General features: G+C 42.3%; 1 protein-coding gene across 4 annotated transcripts in view; it reads left to right on the top strand.

Annotated features, from left to right (window-relative positions):
* Window positions 1-2,086: 2,086 nt before the first annotated feature.
* The window catches only part of HBP1 (HMG-box transcription factor 1), a 28,541-nt gene continuing 9,554 nt past the window's right edge, over window positions 2,087-21,073 (top strand). Inside the window, exons 1-9 of one of the 4 annotated variants that reach the window (XM_070504995.1) lie at window positions 2,233-2,274; window positions 5,599-5,733; window positions 10,193-10,376; window positions 12,341-12,569; window positions 15,741-15,879; window positions 16,250-16,361; window positions 16,447-16,559; window positions 18,831-18,987; window positions 19,655-19,799. In XM_070504995.1, coding sequence (XP_070361096.1) covers window positions 2,260-2,274; window positions 5,599-5,733; window positions 10,193-10,376; window positions 12,341-12,569; window positions 15,741-15,879; window positions 16,250-16,361; window positions 16,447-16,559; window positions 18,831-18,987; window positions 19,655-19,799 — 1,229 coding nt within the window. In that variant the 5' untranslated portion in view covers window positions 2,233-2,259. Of the gene's footprint in view, window positions 2,433-4,800; window positions 5,004-5,598; window positions 5,734-10,192; window positions 10,377-12,340; window positions 12,570-15,740; window positions 15,880-16,249; window positions 16,362-16,446; window positions 16,560-18,830; window positions 18,988-19,654; window positions 19,800-21,073 lie in introns of those variants that run through there. The other 3 variants (XM_044770022.2, XM_014831840.3, XM_044770031.2) reach the window with 3 other exon arrangements.

Below are 21,073 nucleotides of genomic sequence, written 5' to 3'. Positions count from 1 at the left end.
CTACTAAAAGATAAATTCTTACTTCTAAGAATGCACAATATCTTGATCTGAAGTGGAAATTATTCTTCCCATCACAGTGTCCACGAAGAAAAATATCTGCACTAAGCCTTTAGTAAAAACTTTCAAATAGAAAAACTTTTCAAATAAAGTAAGGTTTAACCGAAAGCAGAACTCCTGGTTTATGCAATGAAGAGGGAAAGGAGGGGTTCATGCTCTTGAGAGCTCATTCTTTTGAAAGGAAAGCTTTTTAGTTTCCTGGAGGGAGTTAGTTATAAATATCTCAGATTTTAATTTTAAATGAGTAAGTAAATTCCACGGATTTTTCTTATGAAGAACTTACACATTGGAGTTTATAGTGTCAATTTTGGGGCACAATGAACCTCCACTGAAAAAATAGAGGAGGAGGAAATGAGGAAATAAGGATCTACAGGATAGCAGGGACACAGTCAAGTTCTTTTTTGGATCACAATCTCTGAAAGATGATCGGTTCAAATCTTGTACTTTTTCCTCAGGGAAAAACGTAGGCATTTTCTTGGCCCTCTGAATTATCTTAAGAAAAAAAACCTGTTTGATTACTATTCGTGAATACAGAAAGTACATCTTTGATCACAGAGAGGACTATCTTACAAATAATTTCACTTCAAGGATTCAAACAGGGAATCACTAAAAGAACTGAAAACTTATTTCAACATAGGGTTATTTGGGATTTCTTCATTTCTTATGTTACTTTTAGGTAGATTTAAAAATTCAAGAAATGTAGGGAGTTTAAGAATAATTAGCTATGATTTCGCGTTCTTTTCAAAAGTTTGACTTTACGGATTTCTTACTAATGTAAGTTCTCCTCTTAAACACTAAGCATACATCTAGTAACCTAAAGATATAAAACCTACAGCATAAATGATTAAACACCAAAGGTTCAAAGGAAAAAAGCTTAATCATGTCTGTGTAACGTGAACGGTAAAACCATCAATTACAAAATAGGTGGACTGTGCTGGGCAGCCATGTTTAAAGTGAAGACAACTATAAAGCCAGAGAAGCCAGCCTCTGGTGAGTCAGAGCATTAGTAAGTTAAGGAGGAACTCCCAGTAGAAACAAATTGGAAAGACATTCTTCTCTTTCATCAGTGGCCAGCTGTCAGGAGGGGGAAAATGGCTAACAAAAACTCACCAGAGAAATTTAGACAATGATTCCCAAATTAAGTCAATTTAAGTCACAAATTATACCCCTCTGGATTACCTTAAGCCCCGAGCAAGCCGGTCAATATAGAGAACACCAGTTTGACTTGCTTCAATTTCAAAGTCAATAGTAATCGCCCACTCCGCTTCCAGCTTTGTAAATTCTCTAGACCCTGAGCTTCTCTCTCGCTGTTCATTCCCAAGCCTCTCAGTGCCTGGCACATAGCCGGCATTCAACAAATCTTGGGTGAACTGAACAGAGCTGGCAAAGAAAACCTCTCAAGTGTCTGTCCCGGGGGGGTGGCGAGGCAAGGCTCAGGAAAAAGGAATTCTAGTTCTTCCCGCTGGAGCCCAGCACCACCTTTATTATCCCCATCATGCCTGCGACCGTGATTTGTGGGTGACTGGGTCCCTCGCGAGGCTGCTGTGCTTCCGCTTGTGCAGTCATCTCCTTCCCCTCGCACTAAAACAATACCTTGGCCTCCAGCCAAACTCGAGCAGCCAGCGATGCTGCCTGTTTATGGCCCGGAATGGGTGCTGCTCTGAGACGTTGGGCCTGTTCTGAGCGCTAGCACAGGCCCAAAGGAAGGGAAGAGGCCAAAGCTTTAAAACACTCCCTTCCTCCGCCCCCTCCCTTTTGTCCTAGACACCAAAACAAACGAGCTGATACACGTGTCCCTATGACTCTTGTTTACTATCAAGACTGCGCTTTCCACGCACCTCTGGGATATGTAGTCCAACCGGTTCCTCCGGCCTGCAGTTTCCCAGAGAAGAGGAGGAAGGTTGAGACTACGAACCCATAATCCATTTCGTGGGCGAAGTTTGGCTTGGGTCCCCGGAGTCTCGGCAGCAATCCAATCCGAAGCGCTCGCTGTAGTGATTGACACGCCGTCTTCTCCAGTAAACACAACACAAAAGTCAATACAAGCCCGCCCCCCGAGACGGACCACGGTATCACCCAATGGGGAAGGGGAAGGCCCGAGTGGCAGTCCCGCAGCCCAATGAGGGAGCGAAAGAGCTGGGAGGAGGCTCAACCCTCGGGGGGTTGAGGGGAGGGGGAAGACGGAGCTTGAAAGACTTGGTAATGGCGACGGGTTTGGTAAGTAGGAAAGTTTCGGTTGAGGAGTGAGAGAGGCGGCGGGAGCAGGAACGCGCGCCAGGGAGGCCGGCGTCAGTCGGAGAGGGGGTCTGCGAGCCGCCGGCGGGGTTGTCGCGGCCAGGGCGGCCCGCGCCGGAGCTGCCCGCACTCGGCGGCGGGTTTGTTGTCCTCCCGTTCGGGAAGGGGTGGGGGTGGGGCGGGAGGGGCAGGATCCCGCGGGGCCCCGGCGGCCGGGCGAGCCCGCGGCCGCGCTCAGCGTCCTCGGCGGGCGGCCCTCACGGCGGGGGCAGCCAGCCGTCCGGGCGGCGAGCCCTCGGGCGCGGCGGTGCCGGGCTGCGGCGGCGGCGCGGCCCGAGGGGGTCCCGGGGGCGGGGGCTGGGAGGAGCCGGCGCGGCGGCGAGCGGGCCGGGCCGCGCGGTGGGTGGCCGGGCCGGGTGCGGAGACGGGGCGGGCCGGGCCGGGCCGGGCGGGGAAGGGGCCGCCGCGGCGCCGGGGCTGCCCAGGAAAGTTTGACTTCAGCTCCCCGCGTGTGGGCTGGGGGCCGGGCGGGCGGCCGGCGGGGCCGGGGGAGCCCGGCGAGGCGCCGCCCCCTGCGGGGCCGTGAGGGGCTCGGGCCGGGCCGGGCGGCTCGCTGAGCCCCTGGGCCCCGGGGCTCATTGTTACGCAGTTCGAATGAATGGGCTCTGACGCGCCTGCGCGCTGGGGCTGAGCCGAGGGGAAAAACAAGCCTGGAGTCCAGGCGGCGGTCACATGATGGGGGGAGGGGAGGGCAGCGCGATGAATGGCGAAAGAGGGTGGGGGATGGCCCTGGCGAGCGCCGGGCGGCGCTGCCGCGGGGTGACCCGCAGTCGGGGCTTGGCAGGCGATCCCAGGCCCCGCCTTCCAGCCTGCGCTCCTGCCCCGGGCCGAGAAGAGCAAAACAAAAAAGAATCCCGGCGAAGTCGATAGCCAGGGCCCGGTGTGGGTAGCTTCTGGAAACGCTGCCTGGGGGATTTCCCTCGCTGGCTGGAGTTCATTCCTCAGTGTGTTCAGCAAGAATCCTTTTTCCGAGGAGCGCCGGCCGCGGGGCTCCGCGCGAGTCCTTAGCTCAGGGGGCCGCTGATGCTGAGACGGGAGGAGGGCACGCGGGAGCTGTGTACACTGGGAGGGGTTGGCGTGCCACCAACTATTCCGACGGGGTGCTTTAGATTCTTTCCCTCGAACCAGCAGTCGCAGATGACGCCTAACAGTGGTTTTGAAATTAAAGTTACCTTTTGAGAGTTGGAATAATTTTAACGTTTGTGAATACTTGTCTGTTGTTTAACTGTTGATCATCTCCGTTTGTAAAGTATTCCGAGTGTCTTCCGTCTTTGTGGGGTTTTTTTTTTTCAATTTTATGCTTTAGCTCTCTGACAAGAGTGTTAGGGTCATCTGTTCAGTTTCTTTGATTAAACTGCTCAGTTCTTGCTGGGTAGGCAATACTCGACAAAGTTTTAAGGAAATTCGAATTCTATTCAAAAGAATTAAATCCACTCCGTAACTTTTTGATCTACTTTTGAGGAAGCCATTTAACCGCTTTACAGCGCAATACTGCTCTTTATTCTAACTTGACTCGTAGATTATTTATAGAATGAAAATTTGATTTCACTTTCTAGTTTCCGTGTTTAGTTTCATAAGCCCAATTACCTTTTCTTTCTGTTTGGACAGCCCTTCCCCTTCGTTCAGTTTGCACACTTCTAGCACGTCCGTTAGTTAAAAAGTTCCATTGTCCCAGGATTTCCCTGCACACCAATCGCCCCCGTTTTCCACGCTTCACACTGCCTCCCTCTCAGACTTCAAACACGGTACTGGTGCTCTAAGAGTTGTCTCCTCCACTGTATTTTAATTTCTTTGAACCCTTTCCTCACTATCCTTATGCTCAAGGGTGAAGGCAAATGGTCTGGGCTTGAGGACGGAATAAACTGCTAGACCCTAAGGTCCTTGACGGAGAATTGGTTTTTCTGTTTGAAATGAAAATGTCAGTACTTTTTTTCTGTCGTAAATGATAAGAAGTAACTACCGTGTTAGTGAGACGATGCTAGGTGTTCTGCATGTATTATCTCTTAAGTGTGAAAGTGACTATTAGAATGGGAAGATCAACAGATTAATCTTTTTTAAGCTGACAGATACCTTGTATGTCACAAAATTTACGAAAAATGATCTTATTGTTCATTAACACATGAGTAATCACATTCCTTCATATTTTGATCTGCCTTTATTTTGATGCTTCATATAATTTATACTATAGTCTTCTCGAGAGAGAATAGAAGAATAGTTTTCTAATGGAGTTGATTGAATTTTTAAAGACTAGCGATAGAAGCCTTTAAAGCCTAGAAAAGCTTTTTTCACAAGTTGTTATAGGTAAGGTGAAATGTTTTGGATTACAGTCAACTTTAAGAAAACAAGTTTCTTTCACATATGAATTTCTAGATGATTTCAAGTTTTTTAGATACAGTGACTTTGTCTTGAATACTATTTGAGTTGTCGATACTCTCTTCAACAGGCTTGTGGACGGCTTGTACTGGTGTATTTGGGTTTTCTGTTGTCTTCATCAGTATCAGCTTTCCATGTCAAGTGAGCACAAAATTGATAAGAACTTGTGTAGCTGTGATTAATAAGAGCTTGTGCGGGCAGCGCTGGCACTGCCAGCAAAGGCGGAGTCTAGTGTGGGCAGCAGTGACTGATGAGATAGAAGAGTGCTCTGGAGCCAGGTAAGGATATGGGATGCAGCATCTTTTACACCTCTCGTAGTTACCATGGGTAGACAGATGCGCGTCCCATTTACGAAAGAGAAACCTTGGGGTAGAGGGTAAGTGTTGAGAGCCGTAGAGGTGGTGAGGGATGGTCCAGAGTTGAGTATTTCACTGAGAGACCACCACCCACCGTTGAGGGTTGCTTTTTGTTTGTTTGTTTTCTTAACACTGTGGCAATCTGGAGTGGCAGAAACATTTCTTTGAAATCTTTTGTTTGAAGTTTCAGTGAAACTGTTCTAGAAGAACTGCCTTAGGGGCCCCCAGCTGCTTTTGGTGTAGAAAGTTGGATTTAATATAGTTTGTTATGGGGGCTCATTTTAGCTTGGAATTATATAATGCGTTTTAAATACCTCAGTTCCTCCTGTTACAGATATAAATTAATTGCAAATTATCTTCTCTTCACCCCCTCCTCCCAAACAGTTTGAGCTTCGTATAGAAGTCGTTCAGGATTCGGGGAGGGTGGATGGGAGATCTTTTCCTTGATGTCTTGAATAGGCTCTTGAAAATAGGAGTCTAACCCATGTTGGTCTATACCTTTTCTCTTTTTTCTCAGTTCTTTTCAAAAAGAAAATGGTCCCATTCAGTCTTTGGAGTCCTCTTGTCCTCATCCATAGTACTACTTTGTTCACAGAGCTGTTTTGAGATTCATGTGGAAGTAGATGAAGTATGTGGAAATGCTCTGCACATGGTAGGTAGGCATTTAGTAAAACCTGATTTCCTTCTTTTTCGTTCACTGAGAATTAGCCATGTCTAGTCCCCTCTTCCTCTCCGTTTGTCTCTCCAAGATTTTGTGGATATTTACTTCTGAAAGTTGCAAAACAAAAGCCATAGGGCCTTCCCATGCCCACCCAATAAAAGTTTGTGATATTGAACGTGACGTTTCAAAGCACAGCTGCTGGAGCGTTTTACTCTTCTCTTTTGAGAATCACTGATCTAGTGAAGAGTTGACATGTGCAGAGTTACTACAACACACGGCAAATTCTGTCGAATCCTCTTCGACCAAAGCAGCGCACAAACGCATGAATGAACAATAGGGTTACCTCTACCAGGAGATGTTTGAAAGAGCAGCTTGTTGTCAAAGCGAATGTCTGACTGGTGTAATGTCGGGGCTGGGGGGGCATTTTTGAGTATGCTCTTCTGGTGTTCCTTTACTCTGTCAGGCCATGCTTCCCCCGGATATTTGGACAGAGAAAAATGAGAGTCAGAAAACTTACATTTGTATATAGATTTGAATTTTGTTTTCCTGTATTTATTTAATTCTCACAATAGCCTTGTGTGATAAGTAGAGGTACGTGAAGTTGAGGTTAATGGCCTGCCCCAGGTTTCATGGCGAGCACGAGTGAAACGCAAGTCTGTGGCCCTGAAGTCTAGGCTGCCGTTCACTGTACAGTAGGTTTACAGAAGCAAAACCTCCATCATCTCAAGACCAAACTTTGGATGGCCTTGAGCAGTGAGAGGGGCCAACACACAGAACTCAAATTTAACAAGTATTTATTTAGTCCCTTTTGTTATTTGTAGGTAGCTCTGTTTTGAAATTGAAATGTTTTTTTCCAACTTCACTTGAGGAGTATTGTGATGGGATGTTGGTAGATAACGAAGACACAGTGCTGAAGAAATGATAGAAGTTGCCAGGAGATGTTAGTGTCCTGTAAATGGTGAATGGTGGACACTGCAGGACGTGCTGATGGGGAGAGAGAATCGAGGTGGGGAGACTGAGAAAACCCCAGAGCTCTGCAGAGGGAGGGGGAAGAGCGGCCCAGCTGCAGCCCTGTCTCTGTGTGTTCCGAGAGCCCCTCGGGTTCATACGCTTGGGGATAGCTCTGAGGAGATAGATCTGCAGAGTGCCGCCTCTGAATTTCCTAAAGATGTAAAAAATGAGAAAACTTTCAAGTTTAAGATTGCCGCTGGGGCTGACTTGCACGGATCACATCTGTATGTGAAGCAGAGTCGAGTAGATGTTCATGTCGCTCCCCAGCAGATTTGCTCTAACTATATACTAAGACTGTGATTAATCGGACTGTAATAGATCATGCTAAACTAGAAAAGTGTTAGTTTCTTTTGGATTTCTCCAGCATCTTTAGCTAGATAAACTGTTACTTGCCTAAAGTAATTGCGTGAGTGATACCTCACTTACTGAGATGTGCTGGATAACTTGTCATCATATTTCCCAGGGAAATACGGGAAATTGCTGAAGCTGAATGGCTGGCTGGTTTCCTATTGTTACTATTTTCGGTAACTGTTCGGTTTAGGACATTAAGTGCCCAGAGTACGTTACACTTTTGCGCTATGTCAGTCTAAGGATAAGAAAGTTTTTTAAGTCATCTTACATTTCGTTCACTCGCTCTGTTTTGGTTCATCCTCACAGCTACTCTGGGCGGAAAGTAGAATGGAACCATTAGCCTCAGTTTACAGATGAAGGGAGTGAGTGAGTGAGAAGCTAGTCACTTAGGTCATATTCAGTGATCAAGCTGGAATCAAAACCCTTGTTTCCTTCCACCTAACCCAGTGCCCTTTTCCCTACTCCGTATTACATCTTACAGTTGGGATTGAGTAAGGCTCTACAGCAATGCCCAGGATATGGGTCATCTTTGAGGGGTGCATGCAGAAGGTATCCAAAATAGAATGTTGGCAAGAAAGTGAGGCAATAGGCAGTTTGGCTCTCTGTGATAAGAATCTTAAGATGTTTAATTGCCATCCACCTACTGATCTGTCTCTAGGATTCTAAAGAAATAATCAGATGTAAACAAATACTTTTAAAAAAATAAAAGCTAACTTCAGTGTTATTTAGAAGAGTGAAAAAACTAGGAACAGTGTGCTCAACAGTAGGAGGGAAGTGTAAATTTTGGTACATCTTTATAATGTATGTTATTTAACTTTAAAATAGATCTTTGAGAAAATTAATGATATAGGAAAATGCTTATGAACTTAGGTTAAGGAGAAAGATAATATATATAATATGAAGTGTGAAGAAAAGTATATGATTGTAGATATCTACATGAAAAAGAGATTGGATTGTAAGGTAATACACCAAAATCTAAATCTGGTTGGTGGGATTAGAAGTAATCATTATATCCCTTTTTTTTAAAAATGCTTTTTTTCACTCTTTTCCACAGTGATTGTGTATTTTATAGCCAGGAAAACATATTTCATAACAAAAAGATCATGAAAAAGCCTTTGTAGAACAAAATTTGTCCCTGTTGCCAGTATTTGCTGGTGATTACATCATGGCTTAGAAAGCTCTGGTATAGATTTTAAGCAAGAAACATCTTTTCACTGCATTTGTGTGTGTGTGTGTGTTTGTGTGTGAGGAAGATTGGCCCTGAGCTAACATCTGTTGCCAATCTTCCTCTTTTTGCTTGAGGAAGATTGTTGCTGAGCTAACATCTGTGCCTTTCTTCCTCTATTTTCTGTGTGGGATGCCGCCACGGCATGGCTTGATGAGCAGTGCATAGGTCCACGCCCAGGATCCGAACCCAAGAACCCCGGGGCACTGAAATGGAGTGTGCTCACTTAACCATTACACCACTGGCTCAGCCCCACGCTGTATTTTGTGATCAGCCTGGGCTGGGGTACTTGACTTTTAACATTAATATGTTGTATTGTTTTATTTTGAGGAAAAACTATCTGTTATGTTAGTGAGAATTTTTTGTGTATTTCATATTAGCTCATTAGAATTTTTTTTTAAAAGAGATTTGGAGTGGAGCCTGAGAAATCAGGAAATCTTCCTGCTGTTGTCACCCATTAAATAACCAATTTGATCATTATCCAAAGGCTGGAGCATAAGGGTATAACCACATTTTACTTTCATAACAGAGTTTGGTTGGTGGACTTTACTGAGAAACTATTTGGGTGTATTAACCTATGTGATTTTCTTCCTTGTGATAACTTTGTAGGCTTGAAATGAAGGTGGAGTTACTATTTGTTTAGCTAAATTTCCCATGATTATTCATTTTTCTAGGAATAATAGCTTATTCAGAAGAATAGGTATCTTTTTATTATAGCTAGGTCCCAAATTCTCATTAAGAAAACATAAAATTTTTATTTTCATGAGAAGTATAATATGTGACTATTCTAAGAAACTCTCTCTTAAATATTCTTTAGAGAATGTAATTTTAGGTGTGTTAATCCTGGTCACTTTCAGAAGATGGGAAAACAAAATACAATCATGTGCCACATGACAAGGTTTCGGTCCTTGTTACGATGGTGTTCTGTAAGATCAGTACCGTGTAGCCTAGGTGTATAGTAGACTATGCTGTCTGGGTTTGTGTAAGTCTGCTCTGTGACGTTCACACAATGATGAAATTGCCTAATGACGCATTTCTCAAAATGTTTCCCTGTCGTTGCGTGACACGTGACTGTAATGAACATACTTTGTAAATAGAGAAATTAAAATAATTCTTCAAAAAATGAAAAGAATAGAGTATTCCTTTAGTCTTCTTAAGTTTAAGGAAAGTTTGTTAATTTACTTTTTCTTTTAATTTACTTTTATGAAACTTGAATGAAGTTGTTTTTTGTTTGTTTTTGTTGGGTTTTTCTTTTGTTGGGAAGGATTCGCCCTGAGCTAACGTCTGTTGCCATTCTTGCTCTCGTTTTTTCCCTCACCAGAGCCCCAGTGCATAGTTGTCTGTTATAGTTGTAGGTCCTTCTGGTTCTGCTGTGTGAGCTGCCCCCGCAGTGTGGCTGCTGACAGGCAGGTGGTGTGGTTCTGCGCCTGGGAGCTGAACCTGGGCCGCCGAAGTGGCGTGTGCCGAGCTTTAACTACTAGGCCTTCAGGCCTGCATCTTGTTAATTTACTTTTAAATTTGAAGATACAAGTTTAAAAGAAAAGTTTCCTTGGCCTCAATATTTGGGTCTGAAAGGAGAGTTAGTAGGTTAAAGAAGGAAAAGTGTATATAACTGTGCTGTTATTCTTTTAAAGAAAAGACGTGTATAACTTCAAGATGATAATCCTTTGGGATTTGGGTTTCATTTACAGCTGACTACGTGGCTGTAGGCCAGACTATCAGGGAGTCATCCTGGTGAGGGTTTGAGGGGGATACAAACAGCAGTGTGTGGTTAAGTTAAAGCTACAACATTGTGATGTCTCTGATTGACTTTATACTTATATAATCTCCAGATCACATGACTTACGTTATTTTTATTTTCAGTCGGAGCACCATAACATGGTGTGGGAAGTGAAGACAAATCAGATGCCTAATGCAGTACAGAAACTCCTGCTGGTAATGGACAAGAGAGCTTCAGGAATGAATGACTCATTGGAGTTGCTGCAGTGTAATGAAAATTTGCCATCTTCACCTGGGTACAACTCCTGTGACGAGCACATGGAGCTTGGTAAACAAGATTAAAAGTATTTTAGGAATCTCACTGAGATTCAGATTAATTTTCATGTTTAGTCAGCTTTTCCACCTACCTTGAACTGCTAAAAAGTATGTGACGTTTTTGTTCACTAGGGGTTTTCAGTGTTCTCTTGTTAGTGCTTGTAAAATATTACTTAAACCCAATCTAACTTTGGGCTATTTATGTTTATCATAGAGACTCATCTATAAATTATCAAGCTAAACTGCCTTGGGGGTAAAGTTTGGGCTATTAAACACCGTAGGAAAACCCTGCTGTGTGGCTTTTCAGAAGAGGTTACTTTGAAACATCCCAGTGAGCTCAGTAAATGATGTTTGGCCGTTCTTCATGGCTGGTTTCTTGGTATGATGGGGAGATTACAGTGGACCCTTGAAACTTGAGGATCTGACGTTTGTGGTTATCAGTACTGCTGAGCTACTCCAAGCCGTGTGACCTGTAGAAACATGTAGGTTGTTGAGGTTCAGTTTTGAATTGTATTACTTTGAGGCCAGTGTTAAAGAATACACACCTAATGAGTGACCTTGGCTTGCTGCCCAGCTTTTCAGCTTGGCTTTGTCCACATTTAATGTGTGGTTTTCCTTAATGTTCACAAGAACCCTGAGAAGATGTCATTATCCTCATTTTACAAATGATGAAATGGAGGAGATTATATGCTGGAGTGCTCTCTGGGAATTCGGAGATCCTGAAGGTCTGGGGACATAACCTGTTTGAATGCCAGGAGGTTACGGGGTCCTGATATTCCTTGAGCAAGGAGCACCATTTTAATCAGGTAGTTGATTCTCCACCATCACATTTTCAGGAGGAAATCGGGAACTTAGGGCCCAGGGGGTCAAAAACTTGCATGACCCCTCATTACTTCAGATTAAAAGCAGTTAATTTCCTGAACTTGAAAAATAGAACTGAACCCTTTACAGTAAAGAAGAATGTTGGCAGTGAGGGAAGGGATATGGCTACAGCAGCATGAGAGTTCCCGGTGAGGTGAGCCTGAGTTGGTGGGATATTTTGGCTGCTCCGTGAAAGGGAGATATCTTGTAGTCGGTTTGATGAATGGGTCTCCTGAATCAGTGCTTGTAAGTAAGACGTTTCGGTTCTGGCAGCTCTTATGGGATCTTTGTCTGAATAGGAGTTGTGTATGTACTTACATACTGAAGGTGTGTTTCATAGAGAGGTTTTTTAAGGCCTGCAAGATGCTTTTGCTCCCCTCCTTTCCTTTTTTAATTCGGTTTTTAGAATGCAGTCTTCCTCATAGTGTTCGTAGCCTTGGTGTGTGGAGCGGTACCTGGGTGCTATTTGTAGTTTTCTCTTTCGGGGAGCTGAGAGTCTGTCAGGAACTACCTTTCAGGAACACACTTTTAGGAAAAAATACCAGTAAATATTACTGAGTTCAGAATTTCTCAGTAAAAAAATAATTTAGCATAGACAAAGTTGAATAAGTAGTACCTAAACATTTATATGATCTATAGTCTCATCTTTGAAAATTGTTGTTTTCATAATTGCAGTACAGGTTAATAAAGTATGTGAACAGTAAATACATATATGCACGCATAAAATGCCTTTTTCCTCATTAACATGTTACTGTAAAAATGTCTGAGTGGTATATGGATTATTCCCAGGTGAGCTATAAAAAACGGGGGGGAAGATCACAGATCTGGTTTTCCAGTCTGAACAGTGGTGGTGATTACATGGTTTGGGTAATGAAGTCATCAGTACATTTATATCTGTTAGGTTTACTTTCCATCAGACTCTGTTGACCCTTAAAGTTATAAGGTGTCATTTTTTTTAAATTGAAGCTTGTTTTATTCAGGAAAACATTTTGACTTTAACCTTTTCCTCTCACGAAATTAATTAGCTAAATTTGAGGACGTCTCTTCCGACTGTAATTATAACACCATTCCCCGCATTAATTTCCTCTTGATGATTTTGAGTGTGCTTGTTTGCAGATGACCTTCCTGAGCTTCAGGCTGTTCAGAGCGATCCTACCCCATCTGCCATCTACCAGCTCAGTTCAGATGTTTCACATCAAGAATATCCAAGGCCATCTTGGAACCAGAATACCTCAGACATATCAGAAAATACCTACCGTGAAAATGAGGTGGATTGGCTAACGGAATTAGCAAATATCGCCACCAGTCCACAGAGCCCACTGATGCAATGCTCGTTTTACAACAGGTAGGAACACTGCTTATATTTTTATTGAAAACTTCTATCATTACAAAAAGCTATGAATTATTTTTTTTCAGTTTAAAAAGTAATGATGCTATTAACCATCTAATGAATGGTTTTCTTACATTAGAATTTAAGTAATTAGAATTAAGCTTCTTGTCTTATAATGATCAAAGAGGTATTTCACCGAATATCATGATTTCATACTTTTAGAATTAGATAAAAGTGTTATGAGAACAGAAGAGTCAGAAAATGTTTGTAATTATTTTAAACTCATTGAAAAATAAGTCAGGGGTTGGCCCTGTGGCTGAGTGGTTAAGTTCGTGCGCTCTGCTTCAGTGGCCCAGGGTTTCGCCAGTTCGGATCCTGGGCGCGGACACGGCACTGCTGGTCAGGCCATGCTGAGGCGGCGTCCCACATGCCACAACCAGAAGGACCTACAACTAGAATATACAACTATGTACTGGGGGCTTTGGGGAGGAGAAGAAGGACGGAAAAAAAAAAGATTGGCAACAGTTGTTCACTCAGGTGCCAGTCTTAAAAAATAAAAAATAAATCAGACCAGGAAATACTTTTATTATATATTTTTGCTTATAGAAATGAAAAGTGTATTTGTCTAAAAAACCGTAATTATAATAAACTTTACGTTTTAAACTTTTATCAACCTTGAGTTTGGTTCCTTTTGGTCTAGGTTTGTTTCCTTCTACTATGTATGTGGCCTTATTTATCTGTTTGCTAATAATAAAATTTCTGATATTAAAATCTTGAACTTATAAAAGTGGACTCCCATTGGTAAAAGCCGCTGTTTTATCTACTCAGACCAGAGTTTAAGAAAATGAGTTTTGTGCTATGAAATTATGAAAGCTTCCAGCTAATATTCCTAGAGACATCTAAGTGGATAATATTTTATTAATTACGCCTGAAATTATAAAATTATCTGTGCAGAAAGACATGGGTGAATGAGAGTTTGTAGGGGAGAGCAGTGCGCATATTTGCGCTCGTGTGGGTGGTAAAGCACACCCCACGCTAGGCGAGGCAGGCATGACTGGGTTTGGGTAGCGCTGCTAAGAGCATACTTCTTTGCTAAAGAATACGCTTCTTAGGTGTGAAGCCCTGGTTTTCTTGCAACTCATTGTTATGTGTTTTCTTCTCTTTAGCAGGATATTGGTCTTGATTTGAGCAAATTCAGTTAACTTTGGTTTAATTCCATGAAAATTTCCACAGGAAAGAAAACTTGTCTGTCAGAATAGTAATTCCTTTATAATCCCAGTTTTCATTATAACCTTACTAGTCAAAAAGCTAAAAATTCTTTTACAATTTAAAAAAACAAACCCTGATTTTACTGTAGGACTTGCTTTTTCCCCCCTTTTCTAGTTTGTAGATAATACTGGTTATTTTTCATAGCATACTCATGAGGACTAATAGTTCATGGGAAGTTGAGTAAACCCCTCAGAAGAAAGTCAATATAAATAAAAACATGAGTAAAGGCGTATCTCCCAAAAGATGTGAATTCGTCCTCTGCTGCCCTTTCTGTGCTTCCCGTCCTCCTAGGGAGCAGAGCAGGAGTCTTGCTCTGCGGTCTTGGCTGCCTTCTCCCGCTGTCAGTGGCTGTGCAGGCCGCTCCTCGTAGCGGTGCCCTCTGTTAGCTGTTGAGCTGTGGATGTCTGAGTCCTAACTGTGTGGTTCCAGGGGGTTGAGGACAGGTAACATTGATTATCCCTGCAGAGATAGAGGGCTGGAGAGACCAATGGTAATAGTGTTTTAGACACATTCAGCATGTTGATTTTTACAGAACATTTCGGTCATATGCATTTTAGAACATTGTATTGTTACTTCTCTTGTAAATGGTTAGAAGAACTGATAAACTCTTTTTCTTTTATTAGTCATGAAAGCAGGGATGAACTAAAGGAGTTTTAACAGTTTGGCCATTCTCTAATATTTCATAAAGATCTAAATGTATAATACAAGGAAGAAATTGGCAAAGATGAAACATTCAGTATTGGTATTTTGAAATCTAAAATTGATTGGAGAGTATACTAAGATGCATGGAAATTTGAGGGGTTTTTATTTAAGTGATATGAACATAAAAGCAAAGTAGATCCTCATTTAGAAGTAATGTCTGCAAAAGTATAATGAAAAATGTTAATGAGGATAAAATAAAAATTGAGGGGCTAATTTCTCAGGGAATAAGGGAAAAATTGGAAAGTATGATGTCCCTCTCCTTTTTTAGAAGAGGGTTAGTACAGACATGCTCAAGTTTTTTTCTGTTAAGGATCAGATCCCTATTTGACATGGCAGAGAATTGACCTGATTGGGTCCTTCAGACAGATTTGCCCCTAGACCCTGCCGTCCTGGCTGCTGCTGTCCGCATCCCGAGTCCGTGCACGTTCCCGGTCGTCCTTTTGGGCTTGCGGCCTCTGCTGCCCCCCCTCTGCATGGCTGATCCGTTTGCGCAGGGAGGCTCTCCGTGCGCTCATGGGAGCGCCGTGTTCTCTGAAGGAGCATGCCTGGGAAAGAGACTTGGGAGAGGAAAGGGGAGAAGGGATGACTTTTTTTAAGGTGATCCTAGGGGGAATCTGGCCTTATGTGTAGATGCTTTTCAACAAGTTTGTATGAGAAAACAAAAAATAGTGTCCGCTTAAAAGAAGTTGCAAATAGGCTGCTTTCTGCTATAATAAGTTGCAGCATTTTAGCTTAAGGTCGTTTGTTGTATCTGCCCAGTGATGGGGTGGTTGGTGGATGGAGTTCAGTCAGTCACGTTAAGCTTAGATGCCCTATTCATATTGAGAGTTTCTGACGACATCAAAGTGGAAGAGAGAACTGGACAAGGAGCCCTGCCCGGGGGTCTCGTCCTTCATGAGTGAAAATATGCGCATTTATATGTACTTAGTGATATGAAAATGAGTGAATAAATAAGTGAAATGGTAATTTGGAATTTAAAATACGTTGTCAAAGCTGGAAAAGATGATGTTTAAAGTGTGTGAAGAGGGCTTGGGTAAAAGTTGAGTTAAGGAATTAGCGTACTATAAATGAAGTCTCGCTGTCTTTATGCTAGTTTCCCATAGGTGTCTTACATGTAATAACACTAGCATTATGAATTTGAAGTTCTTTTCATCAGAAGGAAAGATATACTTTAAGGACCTGTGCTGTATGGTGAAAACTGCTGCTTTATTTCAGATCATCTCCTGTACACATCATAGCTACTAGCAAAAGTTTACATTCCTATGCGCGCCCTCCACCAGTGTCCTCTTCCAAGAGCGAGCCAGCCTTCCCGCATCACCATTGGAAGGAGGAAACACCAGTGAGACATGAAAGGGTGAGTTTATTCATGAGATTAAACTTTTACTGAGTTTGCACAACCGTTGAAATATGTTAACTTTCCCTAAGAAATTCTTTCGAAGCACATACAGATGGGAAATAGTAAGTCTCGCTATTCAGCCGCTGGTCTGGTTTAGATTTCATATCCACATCCATTAACTGTTAGGAAAGTTCGTTACTAGCAGGAACATGCATTTAAATAAAACTTCCCAGAACTTTGGTTTTTGAAGGTCTATTTTTTCCTAAGTTTAGAATTATTAAGTTATCCATGAATAAGAAGAGAGCCTGAAGCATTGAGATAAAGACAGATGTTAATGAAATATGTTAAAAAAATAAAAACAAAAAAGTGGTAATATTTTTCTCCATAGGCAAACAGTGAGTCAGAATCTGGCATTTTCTGCATGTCCTCCCTCTCAGATGATGATGATTTGGGATGGTGCAATTCCTGGCCTTCAACTGCTTGGCACTGTTTTTTGAAAGGTAAGAGAAATACTTGAATTTTCTACAGCCTCCTCATGTGGCGCCCTAGGCACATATCTAATACTTGTTTTTACTTCACCTTTAGGCACACGACTGTGCTTTCATAAGGGAAGCAATAAGGAGTGGCAGGATGTCGAAGATTTTGCTAGAACCGAAGGCTGTGATAATGAGGACGATCTCCAAATGGGCACTCACAAGGTTGATTTAAAATTTTTAAAACTTTTCGAAATCTTTCAAAAGGTATCCTAAGGTTTACTATTGGTCTACAGGAGTGCCCTCCATTTACTTTTGTACTTAAATGGCATCTTACGTTTTAGGTAGAGGTTTTGTGACCACTCGTTCCTTAGCTTCGTGGAGAGGAGCAGTGGCTGAGCTTTTACCTTTATAACTGCTTTCTTAGATGGGGAAAAGAGTGTATTTCTTAGCACTTTTTATATGGTTTATGTTGGGAAAAACTAAACTGGCATTAAAAATAAAATGAATAAATAAGCAAACCAAAGCCTTCTCTTAGGGAATGTACAAAGTGGTTAAGTCCCCTATGGATAATTGAGAGTTGATTATTTTAAGTTACTTTTTAAATGACTCTGTTTCAAAACACTGGCATTTGCTAAGGCGATAAGCAAAGCAGCAGTGGGCAGCAGTAGGATAAATAGCGGTGGCGCCTTATTCTTTGGCATCTTCAATTTCTCCGTTTCCGCTGTGGGCAGAGAACTTGGGCATGTCGAGTGTGCTTGTCTAGAATTCCTCTTTGGGTCCTGCTGTCCCTACTATTGAGTCGCTTGAAAAAAAATAGTCCTGACTTGGCTGCCTTCAGCCCCTCCTGCTGTTGCTCGTCAGTACAGTAAAGTTGGCGGCAGTCTGCCTGTGGCCTCTGCCACTCTTCTAAAATTGTCTTGAAGGTTACCAGCTTTATTCTCATTTCTAGGGAGATTGCTGCTTGTTCTGTTTGACATCTCTGCAGCATGTGACACAGTGGGCTGTCTTCTCTTGATTTGTGCGCGTGGCAGTGCCTTGATTCTTTCTGCTGTCTCTGTCTTTTTGACTGGTGGCTTGTCCTCCCACGATGTTGAAGGTGCGATGAGGCCCCCCACCCCAGCCCCTCTCTGCTGGGAAGGCGGCAGCTCCCTAGTGGCCTGCTGTGAAAGCTCTCAGGTCTTGGAGTCGGAAACCTGGGCTCTCTGTCCAGCTCTTCCAGCACCCTTTTGTGTGACTGACCTCGGGCAGATTGCTAACCCCTCTAGGCGCTGGCTTCCTGATCTGTGAAATGTGGTTACTTTTAAGGTCTTAATAGCTCTAAGAATTAGAAAATTCTGTAATTCAGTTATTTACAAATACATGTCTGTAGCCTTTGCCTGCATGTTTCCAACTGCATGTTAGCTGTCTGTACATGAGTGTGCCAGTTCTTCAAAGTCAGCCTATTAGTATAACAGAACTGGACTCACCTTTTTCTTCCCGTTCCTGGCCTACCTTCTCCCTGTTCTTTTAAAGGTTATTGTCCTCCTTGATTGCCAGATCCACAGCCATGAAGCTGACTATTCCTCTCCTCCCTCCACATTCACTCGGTCACTTGTGTTCCTTCAGGACTTTTCACAGTCATCCTCCTCTCTCATTCATTCTGTGTTCACGCGCTGGTGTAATCGTGATCTGGTACTGTAGCTAGCTGTGGGCGTGTCTCTCTCCTTTGTTTTTCTGTGAATTTAAGAGTAGGGATCATGTGTTGTTAATGCTTGTGTTTTCAGAGCCTAGTACTTGGCATGTACTAAGTGCTCCAAGAAAACATTAGTTGAATTTAAGTTCAGCCTGGTTCTACCGCCACTGCTCTGCTCAAGTCAAGACACTAATGGGTTTCTCTCCTTACATCTTCAAACAAATCGAATACTAGATGTACCTTTTATTCTGCTGTCTTTATCATCTTAAAATTGATGATCATATTAATAAAAATACTTTCATTGACTTCCCAGTACCCTCTCAAAGGAGAGTTTAAGCACTTTGCCTGTCTTTAAGATCCCTTTACTTACGAACTGGCCCCTCCTTTCAGTCTTATTTGCCCCAGCTCTGGAATGCACCTTGCGTTTTTAGCAGATACTCAGCACTCGGCAAAGAAATGGTTCATTACAGCTGTTGCTGGTGTGAGGCATGTCCCTCTGCCTTCCTAAATTTCATTCTTCTTTTAAAGCCCAGCTCAAATGGGAGTGAGAAGCCCTCCCTAATCTGTCTTTCGAAGTTCTAGCTTCCTGTATTAAACTCCACTAGCGTTATTTGTCCTTGAGTTCAAGTGCTTATTCCAGTCTGCTTCGTACTGTAGTGATTTGTTCATGTGTCTTTCTTCACGCTCAGACTGAAAGCTCTTAAAGACAGGGCTCCTGTCTTGTTTATTTTACCTTTTCCACAAATTCTTCCACACAATAGGAGCTTCACAATGTGTTGAACTGAATGTTGCCAATTAATTCACTCTGCATGTATTTTCAGGGCTATGGTTCTGATGGTCTAAAGTTGTTATCACATGAAGAAAGTGTCTCATTTGGCGAGTCTGTACTGAAGTTGACTTTTGATCCTGGTACAGTAGAAGATGGTTTACTTACTGTAGAGTGTAAACTGGACCACCCTTTCTATGTTAAAAATAAAGGTAGGGCTTCAATTTGAATTTGTAGTAACTTTTTAAAGAAAGCTTCTTAAATCTATAATTATGTCTTGTGGCATAATTCTTTGATGATTAAGAAAAAAAAATGAAGGAAAAACTTCTTTCCAACTAAACAAAACTACCGTAGGAAGTGCCTTATCCTAATGCCTAGTGAGGCCTCAGTGTCTTCGCAGGAGTCAGGTGCAGCTCTGCTTGCTGGGCCTGAGCTTTTAGACTCGGGTAGTATCTGTAATAAGCTCTCTGTCAGCTTGATACAGTTTGGGGAGGGGAGTATTCTGGTAATGGCATTTTGATTTAGGGTTACCAAATGTTCCACATACCTGAATCACTTTTCAGAGCCTTACGACGAGAATACCATGTTAAACATTCAGAGACTATTTCATAGTCTCAGTCATCATCATTTATCACTTACGAGCTTATGGATTGATGGAACTGCTGCTTGATAGAATAGAATCTGTATGTTAATAAAATGCTGAATTAAACTAGTTTTGGAGGGCTTTTGCATTCCTTACAGAAAATACTTGGACTTGCTGTGTGGCAAAGATATATGCCTTGTGTTAAAAATCTCTTGGGACTTACTTTAGGCACTGACTTTTTATTCTTCAGAGTCAATTCCCATGCTTGAGGTAACTGTCGTTTGATTTCCCTTTAGGTTGGTCGTCGTTTTATCCCAGCTTGACTGTGGTACAGCATGGCATTCCATGTTGTGAAATTCACGTTGGTGATGTATGTCTACCTCCCGGACACCCCGATGCCATTAATTTTGATGATTCAGGTGTTTTTGATACATTTAAAAGGTAATAGTGGATTGATTGATTCTTTTTTTTCTTTTTTCTCTTAAAGTTTACCCGTAATCTCCCTAAAGATTGCTAAGTCAAATATTTAGGAGGTTAAACCTTTCAAGATTTGAGAATTATAAAAGGACTACTTAGAGGAAGTATATATATGACTAAATGAAAGAACATTAAATAAGTAATAGTTCGAGGGGAGTTTTCCGTGGAGTAGTCATCTAGGAAAAGTGGGTTCCTAAAACGTTTAGGATTCGATTAGGAAAAATGCTGCACGTTGTATGACCGAGAATTAAATAGCTCAGCTCTGAGGGTTGTATTAAAAAATCTGCTGTATCTGGCCAGTTATTTTTAGCCAGTCCATAAGTCTCTTAATAGTGTTTTCTGTATCTTTTTTCCCCTTTAGTTAACTGTATCTTGTTTAATAATCATTTTGACCAAGTACATTAGTTGCATGGATTAACAAATGGTAAAAATGGCAAAAACTTGACATTTTGAAAGATTTCAAAGAGGGAAGTGAGTTTTCCTGAGATCACCTTGCTAGTAAGTCGTAGAATGGGACAACAGCCCTTAGGTGTCCTGACACTCAAGAAGGTTGACCCACTTTCTCAGCTTGTAGGGAACTTCTCTGTTTTAGCACTAAAGAGTCCCCCATCCCTGGAAAGCCCTCAGTCCTGGGCACACGGGACAGTTGATGACCCTCCTCCTGGAAGGCAGCCAGAGAAAGTCTGTGTGTAAATACCTGGGATTTTAAGACTCTTGAAGATAATTTGCAAATCCATAGACATTAAGTAGAGAATTCTCAAGAGTTCCTGCTGGCCTGTAGATTTTATTTAATTTTAACATAATAAAATATAAGGTTAATGTATTTTTATTTCAAAAAGATAAGTGAGACTGTTACTTAAAAAAGCAGCTAGCCCTGGGCCTGGCATGGGCTGCATGCTGCACAGACATCTGCGGGATTGGCGTCTCAGTGCCGGGGGCTTACATCCCTCGTGTAGACTTCTTTTTGAAATATTGTAGAAAAACGAGACAGTTTTAAGGTCTGATACTCTAAGTGTTCTTGGGATGCACATCAGTGACACCTTTCATGTTTTCGTGAGAGTGTAAACTGTTTGAAAAAAAGAATCGGAAGATAATTTGCCTTTATCTTACAATGCTGAGTATCAGCATTCCATCCTTCTGTGTGTCTACCCTAGAGAAGTAAGTTCTTAGAGACGCGCACTAGGAGATGTGTAAATAAGTTCATCGCCATGTTGCTCCTGATAGCAAATGTGGGAACG

This window comes from Equus asinus, chromosome 1, assembly GCF_041296235.1.
Source record: "Equus asinus isolate D_3611 breed Donkey chromosome 1, EquAss-T2T_v2, whole genome shotgun sequence".
Classification (NCBI taxonomy): Eukaryota; Metazoa; Chordata; class Mammalia; order Perissodactyla; family Equidae; genus Equus; species Equus asinus.
Note: the sequence above shows the minus strand (reverse complement) of the source record. Positions and strands in the feature narration are given on the sequence as shown.